This window comes from Symsagittifera roscoffensis, chromosome 3, assembly GCF_963678635.1.
Source record: "Symsagittifera roscoffensis chromosome 3, txSymRosc1.1, whole genome shotgun sequence".
Taxonomy (NCBI): domain Eukaryota; kingdom Metazoa; phylum Xenacoelomorpha; order Acoela; family Convolutidae; genus Symsagittifera; species Symsagittifera roscoffensis.
In genome coordinates, this window is record NC_087064.1 from 15,841,206 (window position 1) to 15,861,786 (window position 20,581).

At 36.7% G+C, this 20,581-nt stretch overlaps 2 protein-coding genes across 3 annotated transcripts in view; one reads left to right on the forward strand and one right to left on the reverse strand.

Annotated features, from left to right (window-relative positions):
* LOC134841365 (ubiquitin conjugation factor E4 B-like) overlaps positions 1–20,581 on the forward strand; it is a 478,213-nt gene that overhangs the window by 223,402 nt on the left and 234,230 nt on the right. The window lies entirely within an intron of this gene.
* Positions 11,520–19,309, reverse strand: LOC134841951 (inactive polypeptide N-acetylgalactosaminyltransferase-like protein 5). 2 transcript variants are annotated; one of them, XM_063858052.1, is made up of 5 exons: positions 19,100–19,309; positions 17,971–18,316; positions 15,110–15,277; positions 14,584–14,679; positions 11,520–12,942 (listed from the first exon to the last, which is right to left on the reverse strand). In XM_063858052.1, exons 1-5 carry the CDS (start codon positions 19,100–19,102, stop codon positions 11,705–11,707), a joined length of 1,851 nt encoding a protein of 616 aa, XP_063714122.1. In that variant the 5' UTR covers positions 19,103–19,309; the 3' UTR covers positions 11,520–11,704. The 2 variants fall into 2 exon arrangements, with proteins under 2 accessions (XP_063714122.1, XP_063714123.1); XM_063858053.1 differs by having other exon boundaries at positions 19,068–19,309.

The following is a 20,581-nucleotide window of genomic DNA, read 5'->3' on the forward strand; positions in this document are numbered from 1 at the left end:
TTAGGATCGACAAGTAATTTATAAAATTTTCATACTTTTAAACCTGATGATGCAAAAATGTGCGAAAATGTTCTCAATTTACTTTTTTTAACCTCTTTCTTGTTATGTAAAATTTTGTAAGCAAATGACCCAAAACCCTTCAGAAACAGTTTTGAAATACAGAGCAAAGCGCCTAAAAATAAAGCAATAGTTGGTGGATACAATGATAACAGGCTGCATCCACAAAAATTGTAACAACAGTAGAAAAACTTGGTTAACCTCGTCACTAACAAGTTTCAGCCCGAGACACTAGTCATCCCCAAATCAATTCAGAACTGTTATAACTATGTGGAAGTGTTTGGTGTTTCACATGCACAGGGTGTATGCATGTAAAATGCAGTGGCCGAGACCAAAGCGGTGATCATTATGACGATTTCACCTGTCATCGCTGCACCTCCCAATTTCACTCAGTTAACGACACACATGAATGCAATCCGCCAACCCTAGCTACAACAACGCTCATCCAACCCCACCCTCACCCTTCCACTGCCCCACTCCCACAAAACTCAAGAAAATCCTCCACTAGAGAAAATGTAATAACACAAAACCCGTATTCAAACCCCTGTCCAGAACACATAAAACCACAAGGAAAAAATACACCAAAGTTGTCCACTGGAAACCGGTCTTTTTGACCTTATCAAAAAACAAAGTTGGTTATAATTTCATTAAAATCCTCAATAGAACTCTGAACAGCTTAAAATAAAATAACAAAAATACCTTCTCAATGTACGCAGCAATGACTTCTCCACACTTACTACTGTGCAAAAACAAAGTCCGAAAACGATGGATCCTTATCTAGAACAATAGCTACTTAAGTAATGACAAGACGGATACCTGGATGACCTATATAGCGACTGGAAGGCGCTGAAAATCCGCTTGACAAAAGGGTAGACGAAAAAATGAAATTGAAACACATCAGTTCAAAAAACTAATGAACACTGGAAAAAAGTCAAGTCTAATAGCATAACTAACGAACAGATCCAAAGGTTTGTTTTCGCTGGACGAGATTGTCACAGGTAAAACAGTTTTTGAACAGATTTTTTTTGGGAATCCACCATCTGAACCAATTGATGATAATTATATTACACAAGTCTCAAATGAAACAATAATTTTCCACCCATCGATGTTTGATCAGATGAAAGTTCAACGAATCAAGAAAGCAGCCATGGAAAAGCACGGATCTCATGGCCCATCTGGGCGTGATACAAATGAATGGAGACAACCTTTAGCACCCTCCGGAAATCAATCAATTGAAATTTCAAAACCATTAGCTAAAATTGTCAAAAAAACTTGGCTACCGAAGAATTAATCCAGAACTAACGGAACCATATAACGCATGTAGATTATGATCCTTAGATAAGAACCCAGGAATAAGACCTATAGGTATAAAATAAGTTATGCGAAGGGTAATAGAATGAACAATAGCCAAATGCCTCAAAATTGAACTCATTTTGCTAGGTTCAAACTACCAGCTCTGTCTAGGACAAAAATGTGGCAAGGAATATGCAATCTACACGATATGAGATCAATATGGCAAAGCCTTTGCCGATGCTGTTCTACTGTTAACTCTCGATGCTGTTCTACTGTTAAAGCTTTCAACTCGCTAAATGCAAAGCTGGCATCAAAAATACCTGCCCATTTTTTTTAGCAGCGATTAAGAACTCGTACTCCTATCCATCCATACTGTTCGTTAACAAAAAATAACCATCTACGCTCAACGAGTTACAACCCAGGGATCCGCTAGCAACGGCCATGTATGGTCTAGTCATAATGTCCCTCATAAAGCTTTTATCCGCAGACAACGTAACCCAGAAATGGTACACAGACGACGGAAACGCAGTCTGTAAATTAAGCAACCAACGAACCGTCCTCGATAAAATTGTATCATTATGTAAATTCTTTGGATACCATGTTAAATCATCCAAATGCCAGCTCATATTCAAAAATGAAAAAACTGGGCGAAGCAGAGAAAATCTTCTTACTTACAGGAATCACTATAAGAGCAGGCGCCTGAGTGCTTGCTTCTGTTACAGAAAGAGAATCTGAATGTAAAAAGCTTCTCGAGTTTCAACAAAATGAGCGGATCACAAGTTTGAAAAAACTAACGAAAATGGCTAAAACTTCCCCCAAAAATTTTTGTGCCGGCTATACTAAATAGTTTAAGAAAAACTTTTTTCTAACCAGTACAAGACCTTAAACTATAGAAAACTTAGAAACACGTGAAAAGATTATCAAAAAATAACTAACACCTAACCTGGTCGGTAAAGACACATTTAACCCCCAGTTCTGTGAGATATCTTCCTCGCCCCCTAAAAATGGCGGTCTTTTTATCAAGCTGCCCTCCGACCATTAAAGCTACCTAGAATGGTCTAAGGAAGCATCACTAGTAATTGAATCTCTAGATCTCAAGTGCAATTACACACTGAAAAAATTTGAACGAAAATCAAAAAATTGAAAGCTGATTGAACAAACCGAAAAAAAAACATCCAAAACTGTTAAATAAGCAATCGAACTGGACTCTGGAAAGGTAGCCTCTAACTGGCTCAAAGCTTTACCACTAAGCAGATGCACTAAGCGGATGAAACTTCAACCTGAATGAATCGGAATTCTTTGGATGTGAAACCCACTAACACAAACCCACTAACAGGCACATTTGGTGCAAATTATAACCTGACACATGCCCTACACTGTGCAAGGGGCGGTTACACACACATGAGACATAATGAAATTGGAGACACATTCGCCAGCCGTATCAACGAGGTTTGCCATGATGCCGAGATTGAGCCGAAGCTTCAGCCTTTGCAAAACAAAATCTTTGTCAACAATTCAACTACATCTGAAGATTAGGCACGACTTGACATTAAGGCAAATGGACTCTGGGGTTCAAGATGTAAAATTTTCAACCCCCATGATAAAACATCGCGAAAACTGCAAAAAGACGCAAACAGATATCACGAGAAGGTGAAAAAGCCAAATATCAGCAAAGTTTTTAAAAGTAGAGTAGCGTAGTTTCTTCCCACTGATTTTTGGATGCACCAGTAGCGCTGCTCCAACAGCCACGCGGAAGATGCAGCGATTAGCCGAAAAACTAAGTGAAAAAAGAAAAGAAACTAACCCAGAATCGATAAACTACATAAGAACTAAAATAAGCTTCGCGTTCCTCAGGAGCTCTATACTATAAATAATGGGGCGCAGAACGGTGTGCAAAGTTCATTTTATCGGCAACTCTATAACAGCTTTTGTAGAAGGACAGCTAAGCTAAATTAACCTTACGACAATGCATTTACTGCTGATAAATGACATCATTGATTCAATGACATAGTTTGCTAATATATATGAATTTTTAAAACTCTGGTATGCCCTATCCAGCTTGTCCACTGACCGTAACTAAACAGAAGGGCCCCTCTTGTAATTACAGTCGCCATATGATACGTTTCTGGAGATTTTAAAAGCTCATTTCATTCCGAACTTCAAGAAGCGCAATTTTCTTGCTTAAAAGAGAACCGGATGTCTCACCCATGTGCAATTTCAAGCGCTGCATGTGTCTTTCTTTATATACTTTGTGAATTTTTGGATTCTTTCTTAATATTTTGATACAGTTTTGGATTTATTACTCGAGCATGTTTGCGCTGAAGCCTTATGCGATAAAACATCAACTGCTACTATTACTTTTTTCTACAAATTATACAATTTACTGGTCCTTAGAATTCCAGTTTGATTATTTTTCTCACTCGTTTGGTTAACATTCCGCCTATGTTTTCTTTTAGATTTTCCTATGTAAAATTTTACCAGCTTTCAGGTAGTGGTTGCAATACTTGATGGTCGAGGAGAGGTTTTGATGCATTGAATAATCTTGAGCCAGATTAATTTAAGATTTTAATGTTTGGATGAAGTCATACAATTCTTGGCGACAAAACTTTTGCCCTGCCTGTGATGGGTTTCATTAAGACTATTCAAAACTGATTGTGACATTGTCGTGGGAATTGCTAACCGGCTGTCTATTCACAAACAGTTTTTTTGACCTAATCACTGGCCCAGGCACGTTAATGTTTCGTTGGCTTTTGGGTCCTTTCCCCGAATAAAAACTTTGATTGTCTTCAAAGTTCGGTCTTTCTCCAGATTAGCATCCAAACGTTTCAGATCAATTAACTGAGGATTTTAAATTAGCCGCACCACACAACAATCCGTCGCTATAAGTGAGTAGACCCGTTTTCCCGTTTTTATAAAAGGTAGGAAAGCAGGAGAAATTGATGAGCAAACCATAGAATTGTTATCTGTTTTCTCGTTATTTCACTTCTCTCTGGGATTATCTTTACGAGGGGTACGAGTTTGATATCGGAGTCGGCATCAGGGATAAGCGGCTTGTTTGCCAGATTATTTAGAACGACAATATAATTTACCTTGCCTGATTGAGTACCTAAATTAACAATTATTTTCACACTTTCCGGTTTTCCTGGAGAATTAACAGCAGACATTTTGTTGATATTGAATGTAACAAAATGAGAACAAAATTTGGCTTTAGGTTGATCGTATTCGCATAAACTGTTCCGTATGCAATTATCTGATTTTCCATTGACTGAACTTGAGATGCATGTAATCACACCATCTGGCGGCACTCATGAACTCTGTTTGGTACTCGCGTGTTCGTAAGTCAGTCTTTTCTGATTGGTCATGTTTTTATGCATGGTTTCTCGCCCTGAACCGTCAGTCTTTTTAAAGTGTTACAGACTTTTTTGTCCTAAAGTTTTCCTTTTTCTGAGTTTTTCTTGTCAAGGTTGCGATGCCTGTGAGTCTATTTAATTTTGTCAACTGGGGAGCACTGGTGAAGTGGTTACGTCTCAACCTCTCAATCGAAAGGTCGGATGTTCGAGGCCCACCATGATCCGTGCTCGTTGCTTGAGGGTGAGGCAACATTACCCAGCACAGAAAAATAACCAAAAAAAATGCATGTAGTTCTTAAGCAGGGGCACAACAACGGTTCGCCGTGATGAGCTGTACAGCTCGTATGTTGGTCCTATCCCTCGTGGATAAATGATCTTAAATGTAAACGTTGATTCATTTTGATGAAACCGAAGTACTCTTGAAAAAACGTCGTATCCCCACTTTAGTCTTTGCCTGTGTTGTACTTCAAACTCATATAGTAGATAATAATCATATTGAGTTGCTGACCTGCTAAACAACAATTTATTTCCCTTCGTAGAGGGTTGAGCAGAGTTAATAAAGCTTATTGAAATAATACAACTCTGAAGCATCTTCCATAAATGTAATTACGAAAACACTCAGTAGACCAGAAATCGGTCTGCAACTTCAATTCGTTTGTATTATAATTTTTCTCTGTCGCAATCAAATTCCTGCAGGAAAAAGTTTTTTGCTTGCCACCCATCCGTATTAGGTCGTTTTAACATTGCACCGAGCCCGGCATGACTGGAGTTGCAAATGATTAGCGTTTCGCGGAAAATATCAAAAAGTTTTAATTCTACGACATATTCTGCTAATATCATTAACTGCTCAAAGGCGGTATCAAATGCCTCTTCCAGATAAAAATGTTAATAACGCTTAGTAATAATTTTAGGGCAGACCTTGTTTTAGCTAGATTTGAAAGGAATTTGCGAAGACTGTGGATTGATCTCGTTAGAGACTCACGTTTTTTTTTTCTTCTCAAAATGGGCTTTTAAGAAAATTTTAAAGTTTAGAGAGGCGTTACTGAAATCAAACTGTTTTCAAAGGTTTTCAGTTGGGCTAGAATTTCGATTGTAGCGCCTTCGGACACTTTTAATATGTCATCTCTAATTGCCTGTGTTTGCAGGAATTCATTCACAAAGGCATCAAAAAACCTGCACGAATACCTCCGTCAATATAGTTAAGCCGTGAAACCCGTTTTTAAGTCGTTATGATCACGTCGACTACCCCCATTAATAGAGGAAACATGTATCACTGATTTTAGAATGTACTTCTTTCCTTAACGTCTCCTGGCAATGTCGCTTTTTCTGCTGCATTTAATGTGGCCGCATAGTCTGAGGGATCTTAGGGCCGATTATCATACAAAGGAACTTAATTATAGTTTCCTGCCAAAATGATGGCAGCTTCGGAACCCAAAAACCCAAAAATGATGCAAAATTGAATGCCGTTTCAACCTTTTGTCAGCTGGCTTCTTCATGATGAAGACTCGAAAACGGATTTTGTATAAAGTTTTAATTTCAGTGCAACTCTTTGCTTCACAACTATGAATCAACTGACCTTTTGTTTCAGCTAACTCAAGACAAACCAGAGATCAACAATGTCATCTCGCAAGTTTTCAGACAATGGACTTGAGCTCAAGAACTTCACATTAATTGGAAAAACAAACTCCTCTGTATGGGAAAAAAAAATACATTTTAACACGAAGGCTCATTATTTGTGAAACTCAAAACTCCATTGGTACTGCACATCCTATGTCCATTTACATGCATCTGTTAATTTTATAATTTGTACACTTTTTTTGGTTTCATATAGTGTAGCTAAATTTCGTTTTAATTGAGTTTTTTATCATTTGAAGCCGGTCTTCTCTCCGGACTACGTTTGAGCTTCCAACTCAATCAATCTGTTCCCGCATTTCTCCGGATCCTTAATCAGCAGTTTTGTTCTCATTTCCTTCCCTCAACGCATCGATCGTCTCGCTGATTCCCTAGGTTGCTCATCGGACACCCCAGGGATTCAGGCGTTTTCTGCATCCTAATTTTCGTTCGCTCCGCTCGCTTTTTTTGCCCTGCACATTTCGGTAGCTTTCGTTTGTGTGCCTGTCCTGAAAAGGGTCTAAGATTTCTTCGTCATTGCTAAATTTGTTGCCGCTAGACGCAATAATGCAATGATTTCGCCCAGGACTCGAATGTTTCTCGACAAAGTATAAATTAAAAGCTCATGCAGCAATCAACGGTTGATTAATAATGAGTGATTCAATGTGATTTGAGTGATACTTCTAGCGAACGCCCTGATCAAAAATTTAAGCTAAAAAACCAGCAAAAAGTTAAATCAAACGCTCGAATCAGTGATCAAAACTTTGTTTCCACTGCTAAATACAATCAGAACTATAAAATGAATTTTCTAGTTAAACTGAATCAGAAAGATCAGTTGAAGGTAAATTAGGAAAAAAAAACATTTCCAAAGGCCTTCTAGATTTTGTGTCGAAACCACTAAGAATGCCAAGTAAATGAGATCCTCTTTTTACTGTTTCGACCAAAACAGTTTGTTCTGCTTTGACTGTTGAAATTGATACAAAAAGCTGGAATCTGCTAGACCGAATTATTACGCCTGAAATATCACTGAGCTTCAAAAAATATCCTGAGGCAATTCTCCTATTCTCCTATTTTTTAGTGCCAGTCAGTCATAAAATCAAAACTTTTCAGTTCAGATTTTTTTTCCAGTAACCAAGTTTAGAATTTCATGTTCAATTTTGTCGCGGCAATTGAAAATCAAAGATGAAAAAGCACAACAGCCAAAACTACAATTGCGAGATGGAGTGCAATTACACTTGAGCCCAATTTCAATTCTCAACTGGCTCATTTGATTTTATGAGAGGATAGAGTTGTTTCTGATTGGTTTTAATTTAATTACATGTTTACTTGCCCTGAACCATCTGTTTATTTGGAGTTTCACAGAAGTTCTCCTTTTTCAGAATTTTTGTTGCTATGGCTGCAATGCCTGGTTAATCAATTCAAATTTTTAAACTACTATGTTGAGTCGTAGCGACTCGTGGGAGAGCACTTTTGATGAATACAAAAAATCTAGAAAGATAATTCGCCACACCCTCAAACGATAATAATGCATGTTTTCTCGCCCTCAACCGTCGGTTTGTTTGAAATTATAGAGACGTTTTTTGTCCTAAAATTTTGCTTTTTTCTGGTTATTTTTTGCCATGTTTGGAATGCTTTGTTAATCATTTTCATTTGTCAACCGTAAAGATTGAGTCGTAGGTACTCGAGGGGGCCACTTTTGATGAAAAAGAAAGGAATCTAGAAAGATAATCTGTCAAAGCCCATTTAAATCCATGACTGTGTTCTAGAACAAACTCATATGGTAGTATTGTTTTCTTGACCTACAAAACAACGTTTTTCTTTCTTTTGGTAGAGGAATTTAAAATAGTTAATAAAGCTATTTGATTCAATACATTCGTGAAAGTCTTTAATTATTGTAATTACAAAAACGTTCAGGGGACCAAAAATTGGCCAGCAAAATCAATTGTGTTGTACTATAACTTTTTTGCCGCATTACAGTTCTCCAGGCTAAAACAAATGTTTGCCACTCACCCGTATTTATTTGTTCTGGTATTGCACCGAGCCCTGCATGAACAGAATTGCGAAAGATTCTTGTTCAACTGAATAAATCAAAATGCTTTATTTCAAAAATTTTTTCTGCTAGTATCTTGAACTGCTCAAAATTGGTATCACATGCCTTGTCCACATGTTATCGTCAATAAGGCTCAGTAGTTGTCACAAGGCAGAACTTATTTCCGCTGAATTTGACAAGAATTTGTAAGGAAAATGTAATGCGCCCGGGGGAGAAAATTTTTTTTCTCGATATCGGTGGTTTCAGGTAGCTTTTGTTTTTCTTACTAATGTTGTTATCACTGACTTATTTGAATCCCAGCTATCAGATACGGATTTTGCATTTCTGAAAATTTTAAAATTAAAAGAGGCGTTAGTGAAATCAAGTTTCTTTAAAAGTGTTTCAATAGGGCTACATGTTCGGTTTTAGGGCTTCCAGACACCATTGAGATATCATCTGTATACGCGTGTACTTGAGGATGTTCTTTTACAAAAATATCAAAAATCTGGTCGAATTCCATGGTATTGTAGTTAAGCCATACAACACTTAAATTGGTATAATCAACACGCGGTTCTTAAATTGGTATAATCATGTCGGCTTCTTCTACTTATGGAAATAACCTTGTTCACTATTTTTGAGTGTAATTCTCCCTTAACGATTCCCGATAATGTCGCTATTGCTGACGCATTGGATGTGGCCGCATGTTAGAAGTCATCCGGATCGATCTCTGGCTTGGCGATCATCACATAGAAGAACATAATTATCAAATCTTCCCTTAACGATTCCCGATTATGTCGCTATTGCTGACGCATTGGATGTGGCCACATATTAGAAGTCATCCGGATTGATCTCTGGCTTGGCTATCATCAAACAGGTGAACATAGTTATCAAATCTTCCCAAAATGATGGCAGCTGCGGATTATCAAAACCCAAAAACAATGCAAAAATAAATGCCCTCCCAATTTTTGTCAGCAGGTTGCTCCATGAATTAGATTTTAAAACGGATTTTGTACAATACTTGGGTTTCAATGCAGTTTTATGCTTCACAACCAGAAATCAACCTAACTTTCGTTTCAACTAATTCCAGAAAAGAAACTAGAGGTCAACAAGGTCGCATGGCAGGTCTTCAGACAATAGACTTGAGCTCAAGGACTTTACAATAGCTTGAATAACATACGCCTATGTCCTTATGTCATAGGGACAAAACAAAAAAAATTCGAACCGAAATTTCAAATTTTGTAAAATTCAAAACTCGACTTGTATTTATGCGGTATGTATGTATGTATGTTTGTATGTATGTATGTATGTATGTATGTATGTATGTATGTATGTATGTATGTATGTATGTTTGTGTATATGTATTCGTGTATGTATGTATGTATGTATGTATGTATGTATGTATGTATGTATGTATGTATGTATGTATGTATGTATGTATGTATTTAGTTATAAATTTTTGCATGTATGCTAGCCCCAAATTTTGCTTATAGTTGATTTAGATCCTGTTATTAATCAGCAAATACCCTGCCTAGCTAACTGCTCATTAAAAACACATACAAACTGGAACTGCTTTTTGCAACTATTTTACAGTTTTTCAAACAAAAAATCTAATAAACTTTTAATTAAATTGCAGTTACTTTTAGCTTTAAAGTAATCGCTGGAATGTTTGCCATTTAAATGTTTCTGTTTGTTTTATAAAATTTCTATAATTTTTTGCGACTATTTTGGGGCTACACCGCGAGTAGTTTTTCGACCGCCCAGACTAAATTTTCACCAGACGCGACTAATTTTTCGACCATGTAGCGATTAACTTTTCAACCGCTGCGACTAATTATTTCGACCATGTCGTGATTAAATTTTTACCACGCCGCGACTATTTCCTTGACCACTGAGACTATTGTTTTGACCATGCAGTTGCTAATTTTTCGGCCACATCGACTGTTTTTTCGTCCGCCGCGACTAATTTTTTGACGCTCGCGACCGAGACACGCTATTTCGAGTTTGTCTGCGACTTACAACCCTGTCGAGACTATGGGTTTTAACTATGGGAAATTAACTTTTCCGCGACCGACCAAGTCAAAACATTAGTCGCCGGCCTCGACCAGGGGCAATCTGTAGCATTCAAAGTTATAAAATAGGTTTTTAAACATCTTGGGCTCACACGGCTGTGATTTGTAATATTTTTCATAAGAATTTTTTTTTCAGTAGCGCTTGCTCAACTGGTTTGTCTTAAAAAATACCAATGATGTCTGAGAAAGTTTATGCATACCCAATGTAAATGGTCTCCTTTTATAAAATGAATAACTAATTTGATTCCCCTTTCATTTAAATCCCCCGAACGTAAAAAAAGATACAGAAATCTATTTTTTTCCTTGCAACGACAAAAATTTTTCATATAAACCGGAATGTCATCAGCTGTTATTAATTAGGACAAGAAAAAGCTTTTGGGCGCTAAAAAAAACAAAAAAAATTATCCAAAGCCATAGATTGAAAGGGCTCGAATATGATACCTCGATGGTTTATACCCTCAATTGCGCAAAAAAAAGCAAACTAGGCCATCGTACAATCCCACTAGTTCATGAGCGGCCGGAACAAAAACCGTCCCCCATATTTTAAAATAAAGTGAACTCGACGCTGTTTTTACGCTATCTAAAGTTTTGGCGTTTGAGAGTCAAGTTGGCCTTCTTTTCAATAAAAAAACTTTCGTCGAACATAGGATAAAGATATTGTTGAACAGATGCAATTGATAAATAATTCAATTTCAGACTGACAAAAACAGGTACGACTTTCGATTTCAGGAAAATGCTCTTTTTTAACTAAAAACAGAACGTCATGTCATATTGGAGCCGGACCTTTTGCTTTATTCGCTGTTCACTTTTCTAAGGTAAAATTTCCGTGGGTCGCATCGGCCGCGGTTTAGTTTTCGTTGCCACGCTGGTCGAGGTTAACTTTTCTTTGATCGCGCCGGTCGCGGACACATTGCCTCGGTCTGCAAAGTCTGAAAAACTCGAGTTTTTTTCGTGGTGGTCTGAAAATACCCAATTTTGGTCGCAAAAGTCTGAAAATGCCAAAAGTCGGCCACGACCGTCTGATCATTAAACGGCCATCTCGACTGGGGAAGTAACATAATTTCACGATAAAACATAAACTTACTGGCCCTAATAACAACAACGTAGAAGTCTTAAATAACAGCAAGGTAAATTAGACACCAGTCTGTACAAATAATATATAAAACTTCCACATGGCATCATTAAGTAACCTTTTTTATGTTATTGTTATTTTAGAACTCGTTTAGTCATCATATTACACTACGACCAAAGCATGACTACATTTTTTGGCTGTATTAATTCATCTCGAGAAAATCCTAGATCAGCCCCTGATTCATATAATACTGAAAGTAGAATCGTTGTTTGACATCGTCTGGGTTGCAGTCCGCTAGCTCGAGGTTGTCTCCATTGATTGTTATGCACATGCTAGATGACCGAATGGATCTGGCTTGAATGGTCGAATTTGGTCCTGGGTGACTCCAAGTTTGACTTTCTTTTCCGCTGCATTGAGACAGCAGAACTCGGTTGTGTTTTTGATCGGATTCCAAACAGACCTCAACAGTGCCTCGAATCTCGTTTGCGTCTGTCAGATGGAAGTTTTGGGTACTCTTAAAATGACATATCGGGTACAACTGAGCAATGCCGGAGTCCTTTTGCATGGTATCGACGCACAGACCACTAAGTGTCCTTAAGCCACCACCTGCTTGAAGTTTAACAGATGGCACATACAAATCAGGAAGTAAATTTTCTAAATACCATTTAAACGGATGGCATTGGAGTCTCTTACGCAACTCAATTCTCTCCGAAATATCTCCAGCATCAAGACTAACTAGCTCAGGATGTCGCAAGTAAACAATCTCTTTGTATTCGTCTAACCAAACATCGGCCAAGCGTTTCTGGTTTATCGATAAATAGTTGTCAATGTGCGATTTATGCGGGGAACCCCTACGGAATAGATGACAAACATGTGAGCAAGGTATAATTTCGAGACGTCCACCGCACATCCACGTTTTGAACGAAAGTTCTAGATTTTCAGCGCCCCAAACTTCGTACCCGGGATCGAATCTACCCAACTCTTCCCACCATCGTCTGGAGATAGAGAAAAGACAACCTGATATCGTTGGCATCCTGACAGGATCTGCTTTTGTTTTTAATAGTTTCCGTTCACGATCGGGTAGGGCTCGCCAGCGTTGCAGTAAGTCCCATCCAAAAGTCCCTTGGCTATCAGTGGTTGGATTACCTGAGAACTCGAAGCCTTTGTCCACGATAGTATCATGAGCTGGAGCCGCAATCACCCTATAGTCCTGCTTGATACGGTGTAGAAGAGGTTCCAGCCATCCCGGACCCACCTCGACGTGGGAATCGAAGAAGACCAAGACATCCCCTGTGGCCTTGTCGCTGCCAGCCATTCTTGCTTTGATGAGCCCGAGGCGTCGACTGTTCCGAGTTAGTTTGACCATGGAAGGGAATAGGAACTTGACCGCGGAAGGAAGGGTGTCCTTGATGTAAGTATGATCGCTGTGGTCGTCCACCAAAATGATTTCGTTTAGGTACTCTACAATGAAACATTACTTCAAGATAACTCGCCTTACTCCAAAATGAGATGTTTTCAGTATCATACGTTTTTTGTGGCAATAATTGGCCCATAAATGGCCCACATTATAATGGATTTGGATGGATTGTATTCTTACGAAAATAATCGAATATAATGACAATATAATTGATTTCATGGTCTAAATTTGAAAGAATAATGGTCTATAATGACAACTTTTTCGACAACATTTTTCTATTATAAGAGATTTTTATCCAAGAATCTATGGCGCGGAAGTTCCTTTTAAACGATAGTCATGTGCAGAGGCACTTGTGATAGAATACAAAAATAGCGCAGCAGCTAGTCGAAAATTTAGGAAAAAACCACATAGTTGAGAAAAAACTGAACACGAGATAAAGCGGAGCTTAGCACACTTGCGATACATCATAGAAATAGCAATGCAAGTTGGCAGACAGGAAAATAAAGCCACTAAGTCCAAAAAATTTTAAAACACTTCAATCTCCAATGCTTAGAAAAAATTCAAAATATTGTCTGGATTCATGTTTTCTTTTCGGAAAGCAAGTCCGGAAACACAATCGACAATAATTAATGAAGAAAACAAGTCCAGAAACACAAACGACAGCAATAAATGAATATTCAAAAATAAACAAGACTGCTCGTATCAGGGCGAAGCCCTGAATGTTCCGACTGCCTTTTAAAGTTTATGGAGCAGCAGTAAAAGCATAAAAAAATTAAATGAAATAAAATAAAATGAAAATTTTTTTAAAATTTGAAATTTTTTGTGAAAATCATCCCCCCACACGCCATATTAAGTACAAAAATATAGATTTAGCTCCTTGTAACAAATCAGTTATGGCAAATAAGCTTCTTTCAACCAATTTGGAACGATTTATAAGACGGATTAAATCTCCGCTCTCGCGTTAATAGCGCGAATTATATGCCAAAATGGCAATCTTTAAACCCTCATAACTCTACAAAAAATGATCACAGGTGAAATATCTTTTCAAATTTAAGCTCAGGACAACAATACCTTTTGAATGATATAAAAAAATTCCGTCAAAAATAGCTAGTTAAAAAGTCGAAATTTGTCTGAAGAAAAAAAAACCCACCCCGAGCACAAATATTCCGTTACTTTGGTATCGAAAGTCGGAACAATAACCAGCGGCAATTGAGCCGACAACACTGAAATAATCCCCCCCCCCCCCCATAAAACTGATATGCTTGCCAACTGCTGCCCTGAGTGACTCAGCAGTTGGCAAGCATTTTGTTAAACTAGTTGTTAACTTGAAAAGAAAATGTGTAGTGCGAGAGCCTGTTAATCGCAAGCGCAATTACTTCTACGTTTTCACATATTCGATGTGTTTCCTGCCTTGAGACCATTTGCAATTGTCTATGCTGATACTTGTCTCGACTAATCTTATGAAAAATTGTAAATCTTGTTAAAAATGCCCCCTCCCCCACACACTATTGCAAAAAAGAAAATCGTTACGAGATATACAAATTATACATTATTAACCCCTGATCTACTTCGGTATGACAATTCATTACAAGGAACCATAGGGTGACATTTCATTACAGGGAACCATAGGGGATAGTTAACAAGACCCTAATTAACAAAGAGTAAGTGGGCGGAAACTGACTAACTGAGTGGCGTCCTGATGAGAAGACTGGTGACAGTTCGCAAGAGAACAGAAGGTGCTTCATTGAAGAAGATCACTATTATCGAAGTAGAGGGCAAATCTAAACAAAAAGCATGTGGTTTGGACGTCCCAACAACGTACAAGTTTTGAAACAAAAAAATTTTGTCCATAAAATATTTAGGATTGTTTCAAAAGATCGATGACACATTTCAAAGTGGAAATATTTTCAAGAAAAATTATTGAGACAAAAATTTCATCATCCACCGAACTTGGAATATTTATACTGTTTTTTGTTTTTTATTTTCAAAAAAATATATATGAATTGTTGAACTCGGAACGATCCTTTGTTGGAATATTGATAAATATTTGCAAAAACAATATCTATCTAATTTATAATTATTTAGTTTTTGTAGTTTTGTTCTTGCAAAAGATTATTCAGGAGCATTTTTCAACAAGGAAAAAGGCCAGTCCAGTTCAGGGGTTGTATCAATTCTTGTGCATCCCTGTCAATAGTTTTTTTAGAACCTGACCTTTGTCGTAAGTGATGTTGCTGCAATCCTGGTGTCTGAAATCCCTCACCCGTCTGTCCAGTGGGATCTTGTCACTGGCCACTATGTCGAAGTTGTGCTCTTTGAATCTCCTCTCCGCCTCTTCTTTCTCAACAGCCCCAAGGTGCATTACGCCAGCCCCATTTTGGCCTGTCACACATTCATCAAAAAGTTGTTATCGCACAATAAAAAATTAAAACAAGGATTCTTCAAATCCGGACTCCGGTCAAAAGGTAGTCTTGTCTTAAAGTAGACCAGTCGTAAGCCAATCACAATGCAGTGTCATAAAGTAGACCAATCACAATCAACATAAGAATTTTCTTTTCTCTACAGTGCTGATTTAATTTATCCGGACAAAACACTAAACTTGAACATAACAATGCGTTTTGCTCAAATTAGGTTGACTTTAGGTGAAAATGATGAAAACAAAACTTTATTAGAAATTCAGCAGCAGGGGCGGATCTAAGATTTTCTCGAGGGGGGCAGGTTTTCAAAAAACTTGAAAAAGGTTTTGAAAAAATTGTCGACTTCTTTTTTTAGGTCGACCAAATTGATCTTCTGAGCTCTCCCAAACCCCATTTTGACCAAATTTATCTTCACAGCCGGCCAATTTTTGGAAAACAGGCCAAAAAGACGTCGTTAGGCAATTTTGGAACATGCTGGCCGAAAAATCATGTTTTTTTTCGGCGCGCGCTCCCCCCTTAAAATTATTAATTTTGGCGCCGAAGAAAAAGTTTAGTGTCAGTCAGCCCAAATTGGATGTCTTAAAATAATGCAAAGGGGAGGACCTTTGGGTCGGCAGTGAGTAGAACCCCTCAGGGGGAGGGGCGTTCAATCTTTCTCACCCCTCCTCCTAAATCCGCTGGTACAGTTTGTGTTGCGAAAATCGGGCTCAAAGTTTTACTTGATGAACAAACTTTTTAAATATTGAGATACAACAAATCTAACGGAATTGACTCAAAACTTTGTTTCGATAACTTCCTCAATGCTCAGCGGCACAAGCCTTAAGAAAAAAGTAATTTGCGCAAAACAATTTTAAGAAATGCTCTATACATTTTAAAAAATATTTCAAATAAAATAATGTTGTTTATTATAGTAAAAACGACTTTTTTAATACTTTAATTAATTTTTGCAGAATAGACTTTTTCAAAAAGTTTATTGGTTTACGTAAGAGGCTCACGTTGATATAATAACGTCAGTCATCGACCCAGTAACTATTGCGTAATTTTGTTTGACTAAAAAAGTCAAAAGTGATCCATTTTTGTGGTAAAATTTTGAGCCTAAATTTCACAAAACCAATTGCTCCATAATAATTCTGCTGAAACTCTAAAAATGTTTTGTGTCTATCATGTTTCACCTAAACCTAAAAATTCATTGTAATGTTCAAGTTTACTGCGTCGGTCCGGTTAATTTAAATCAACACTGTATACTAATTGGTTCACGACGTGACTAATTTCCCGGATAGACATCTATAGAAGAAAAATGCTTATCATACAGTTTCATAAATAAAATCTATGGAAAAAATGTTTATCATGCAATTTTCATACAAATTATGAAACTATTTTAAAGATTTTTAATGAAAACTTTTGGTCTACTTGCCTCTTTTGAAGTTTGAAAAAGTGATGGAAAATTTTGAATAAAAAAAATGCTAATCATACAGTTTTCATGATTGAAAATTGAATGATAAGCATTTTTTGTCAACCCGGTTTATGGCATGTCTACTTTTTGCTACGTAACCTTCAAATGCCTTTTCACGGGTTATTCTACTTCAACAGCTGGTAACTGTGGAAGTATACAGAAAATTTTAATCACGGTAATGAAAGCAAAAGTTAAATTAAACTTTTTTTAAAATTGTTTGAGCCATTGTGTAGGCTAGTTATAATGAAACAGCGAAATGAAACAGGAAAACAAAAAGTAGCCTAAAATGGTTTATAAATCGTTTTAAAAATGAATTGGAATTGCTTAGTGATTCATCGGAATCCCAGTAAAATTGATTCATAAATCAAAATATATTCAAACCAGGCTTCTTCGACACAGACATTTTTTTGATGTTTTTTTTTGGATTCCAAAATATGCTCAAAAAGGTTTTAGTGTGATATCACTCGGCTCCTGAAAATCAATTTTGCGCAACTGAGGAAAGATTTTTCCCGCAATCGAAGCAAACAGAGCATTGAGGAAGTTATCGAAACAAAGTTTTGAGTAAACTCCATTAGATTTGTTGTATCTCAAATTTTAAAAAGTTTGTTCATCAAGCCCCTTACAACACTTTCAGTTTTAGCCGAGGAAGTCGATATGGCCTTTTTACGTTGATCAGCTGGTTGGAAGTAACAAAAGCGTACGGTGTGTTTTTCCGCAACGTTTCGGATATTTCAAATAAAACTCGACAAGTTTGGTATTCTAACAAAGCATATTGAACATGATTTGGATTCCAAAGAAAACATGAACTTTTTTCAGTAATTTGCCCTAAGAACCAAAAAAATCAGACTAAATCGCTCAAAATTTGATTGGAAAAAAATTAAATTGATATGAAGTAAAGTAGACAAAAAAGGCTAATATAGACCCACAACATTTCAAAGGCTATTTACAATATATAACTCGTTCCATTCCGATAATTTTTGTTTAGCAAGACGAAAAAAAAACAAAAGCACACCCGAATACAAAGTTCCTCCTCCTCTCAGTGGTCTCACCAAAAATACGTGTACACTTATTTGCTCAACAAAAAAAAACTATTGAAATTTCATTTGAAATCCAAATCAAATAACAAATGGTTTTAATGTTATTAAAAGTTTTCACACTCAAAATCCTACTCGGCAAATTAGAAGAAAAAACATCAATTTACCAACCTGGACTGTTGTCGGTTCCAGCCATTGTTAAATTATAAAACGGGTCTCTCATCCCCACTTCCCACTGACGAGGAAATACTGAAGACTCCCCCTCCGTAACCAAGATGTTCACACCTTTATAGTCCAAAGTCCTACTTCTTTCATCTACGCTTTTGTAGTCCCCTCTCGCATGATTTCTATTACGCTTCTGGTTCCCGCGGAGGTGAACAGAGATGTCATTGGAGTGTCTGTCTTTTGGTTTTTGAAGAAGTTGGCATGTTGTGTAGATTACTGCAGCTGCTATTAGCCAAGTGCACAAATTGCGTCTTCGAACCAACATCAGCCGAATCATGCGCAATACTGACATCTACGATAACACGCAAATATATCAAAATTGAAATGCAGCACCATATTTATAGGGAAAACCCACACCTTCTTCAGAAAATGGGGACTAAAAGATTCCAACTTTTGTTGGATATATCCAGAAAAAGGTAAGACTCACTAGAAGAATGGACCCATTTTTGAAGAGTTTTTAATTTCAACAATAGCTGAACAACTGATTGCGATACTGATTTTCTATGTTACGCAATTTACTGCTTTGTTTTTGGTAGTATAATGTCAATACAGTGGCGTGCGCAGAAATTTATTTAAGGAGGGTTATTTTTCGAGAAACTTTGAAAATTTTGCCGACCTTTTTTTAGGTCAATTAATTTCATTTTCCGAGCTCTTCGAAAAAACAATACAAGCCATATTATGTCAAAAATTGTCTGCTCCGGCGCAGGCAAAGTTTTTTTTAAAAAAAGGTTAAAAAAGCCGTTTTTAGGCAATTTTTGGAAAATTTCAACCGAAAAAATGCGTTTTTTCGGCGCCCCTCAAAATTATTCATATTGGCACCGACTTACACATTTACAGATCAAATCTTTCAAAAAATTTCGCAAAACGTCATTTTCGGCAAGTTTTCAGCCGTACCACTGAAATTTTAGGGAAAATGTGATACTTTAGGGCTTTGAGAACCCTCAGAAAATATTCAAAAAGACTTCAACACAAACTTATTGACGAAAGGCCAGATCAACTCCTGGTTTTGTGGCCAAAAATTACTTATTAATAGAAAATAGTACCGTGAGGAAATAAAGTAGTTTTAAGTTCCCACCATTTACGATTTTCTGTTGCGAATCAAAAGTTGGTCTGGATTGTCTGGAACCTATTGTTTGTAATAAGACTCGTTTTAACTTCAATGTAGATTTTTATGGAATCAATTTTTCAGCGCGAAGTTGTGAAAAAAGGGATTGTTCGTTCAACTGAATTGGTTTGGGATATTTCATATCATTTCAGTGTTCGAAAAAGAGAACAAATGCAAACACTTGAGAAAAACTTGATAGACTGAAAAACAGCAATTGACGCTGAAAAAAAAACTTTTTTTTTCAAACTCATACGTTATGAAATAAAAGATTATTTGTTTATGCTATGTAACATATTTGTTTTTGTTTGCCATTTATCTCCCGATATTCCTTCCTACCGAGGAGTATTAGCTAAATATAAACTGAGTAGTAGCTGAACATTTATAAGAAATCTAATGATTCTACCAATTTCTTTTTTCGTACTAGTTCATAGAAAAATTTTTTAGATCGAATGAATCTTGTCTTATTTTCTGATACTTTGTGTGCAAGAAAAAAATTGGAAAGACACAAACTCGAATTAATCTAACATCTATAAAACTCGTCGCAAAGAGAGAAATTCGGTTATTTTATAAAAAATCCTAACAAAGACAAAAATTCGGGTTATTCTATAAAATAAAAAATAGACGTAGGCGATGTTCCACAGGTTAATGAAAATGCTAGCATTATTTCACTACGCGACGTCTGTCTTTTCTATCTGCGGCATTTCACAGCGTTGCATTATCAATACCAAATTCCGCCTTTTCCAAGAATGTTTTTTTTTTGTTCCGACCATTTGAAAAATGTCCACGCAAAATCAGATACCACAAAAAATTATCATGACGGGTCGGGTGATATATCATATTAAAGCCCTGTCAATTTTAAATCAAACGACGAAAAGTGCGTAAATCTAATTTTGAAAAAAAAAAAAATTTTAGAATATTGTCCCAGTTTTGAAAAAAAAAACGGTTTGAAATTTTTGAGTTAATTGCGAGCAATTAAAGCAAGCGAGCGGGATAATTACAGAAGGACAAGCCATGAAGATTCAGCTACGAGCAATTAAAGCAGTCGAGCTGGTTTATTATGGAAGGATAGTTATTATTTTTCCGACCATTGAAACTGGGGACAAGCTTTGTATTTGGGTGTGTTTCAGTTTTTTTTTTCGTTTTTTTCCACGCACAATCAGCTTCCACAATTAATTATCGAAGTAAACTCAGTGATATGTAATATTGAAGCTACTTCAGTCGTGATTCGAACGACATTAAATAGCTTCCAAGTGATGTGAAAAACCGGTTTCAAAGTAGCGCTCGTTATACGGAATTTTACTGTTTTTTTGACTTTATGATAAAAAACTTTATTTTTACTATAAAGAAAACTAATTTGGGATGTTTCAGTTAGCCCTTGTTTGGTATAAAAAAGTTATTGTGCAAAAATTAGAGAAAAAACTGTATTATTTTTTTAAATCTTTTTTTTTGTGT

Coding starts and splice junctions, on each gene's coding strand:
- LOC134841951 (XM_063858052.1), bottom strand. Junction 14,680..15,109: donor CAACATCACTTACGACAAAG/GTCAGGTTCTAA, acceptor CTTTTTGTTTAG/ATTTGCCCTCTACTTCGATA. Junction 12,943..14,583: donor TCTCATCAGGACGCCACTCA/GTTAGTCAGTTT, acceptor GTTTCATTGTAG/AGTACCTAAACGAAATCATT.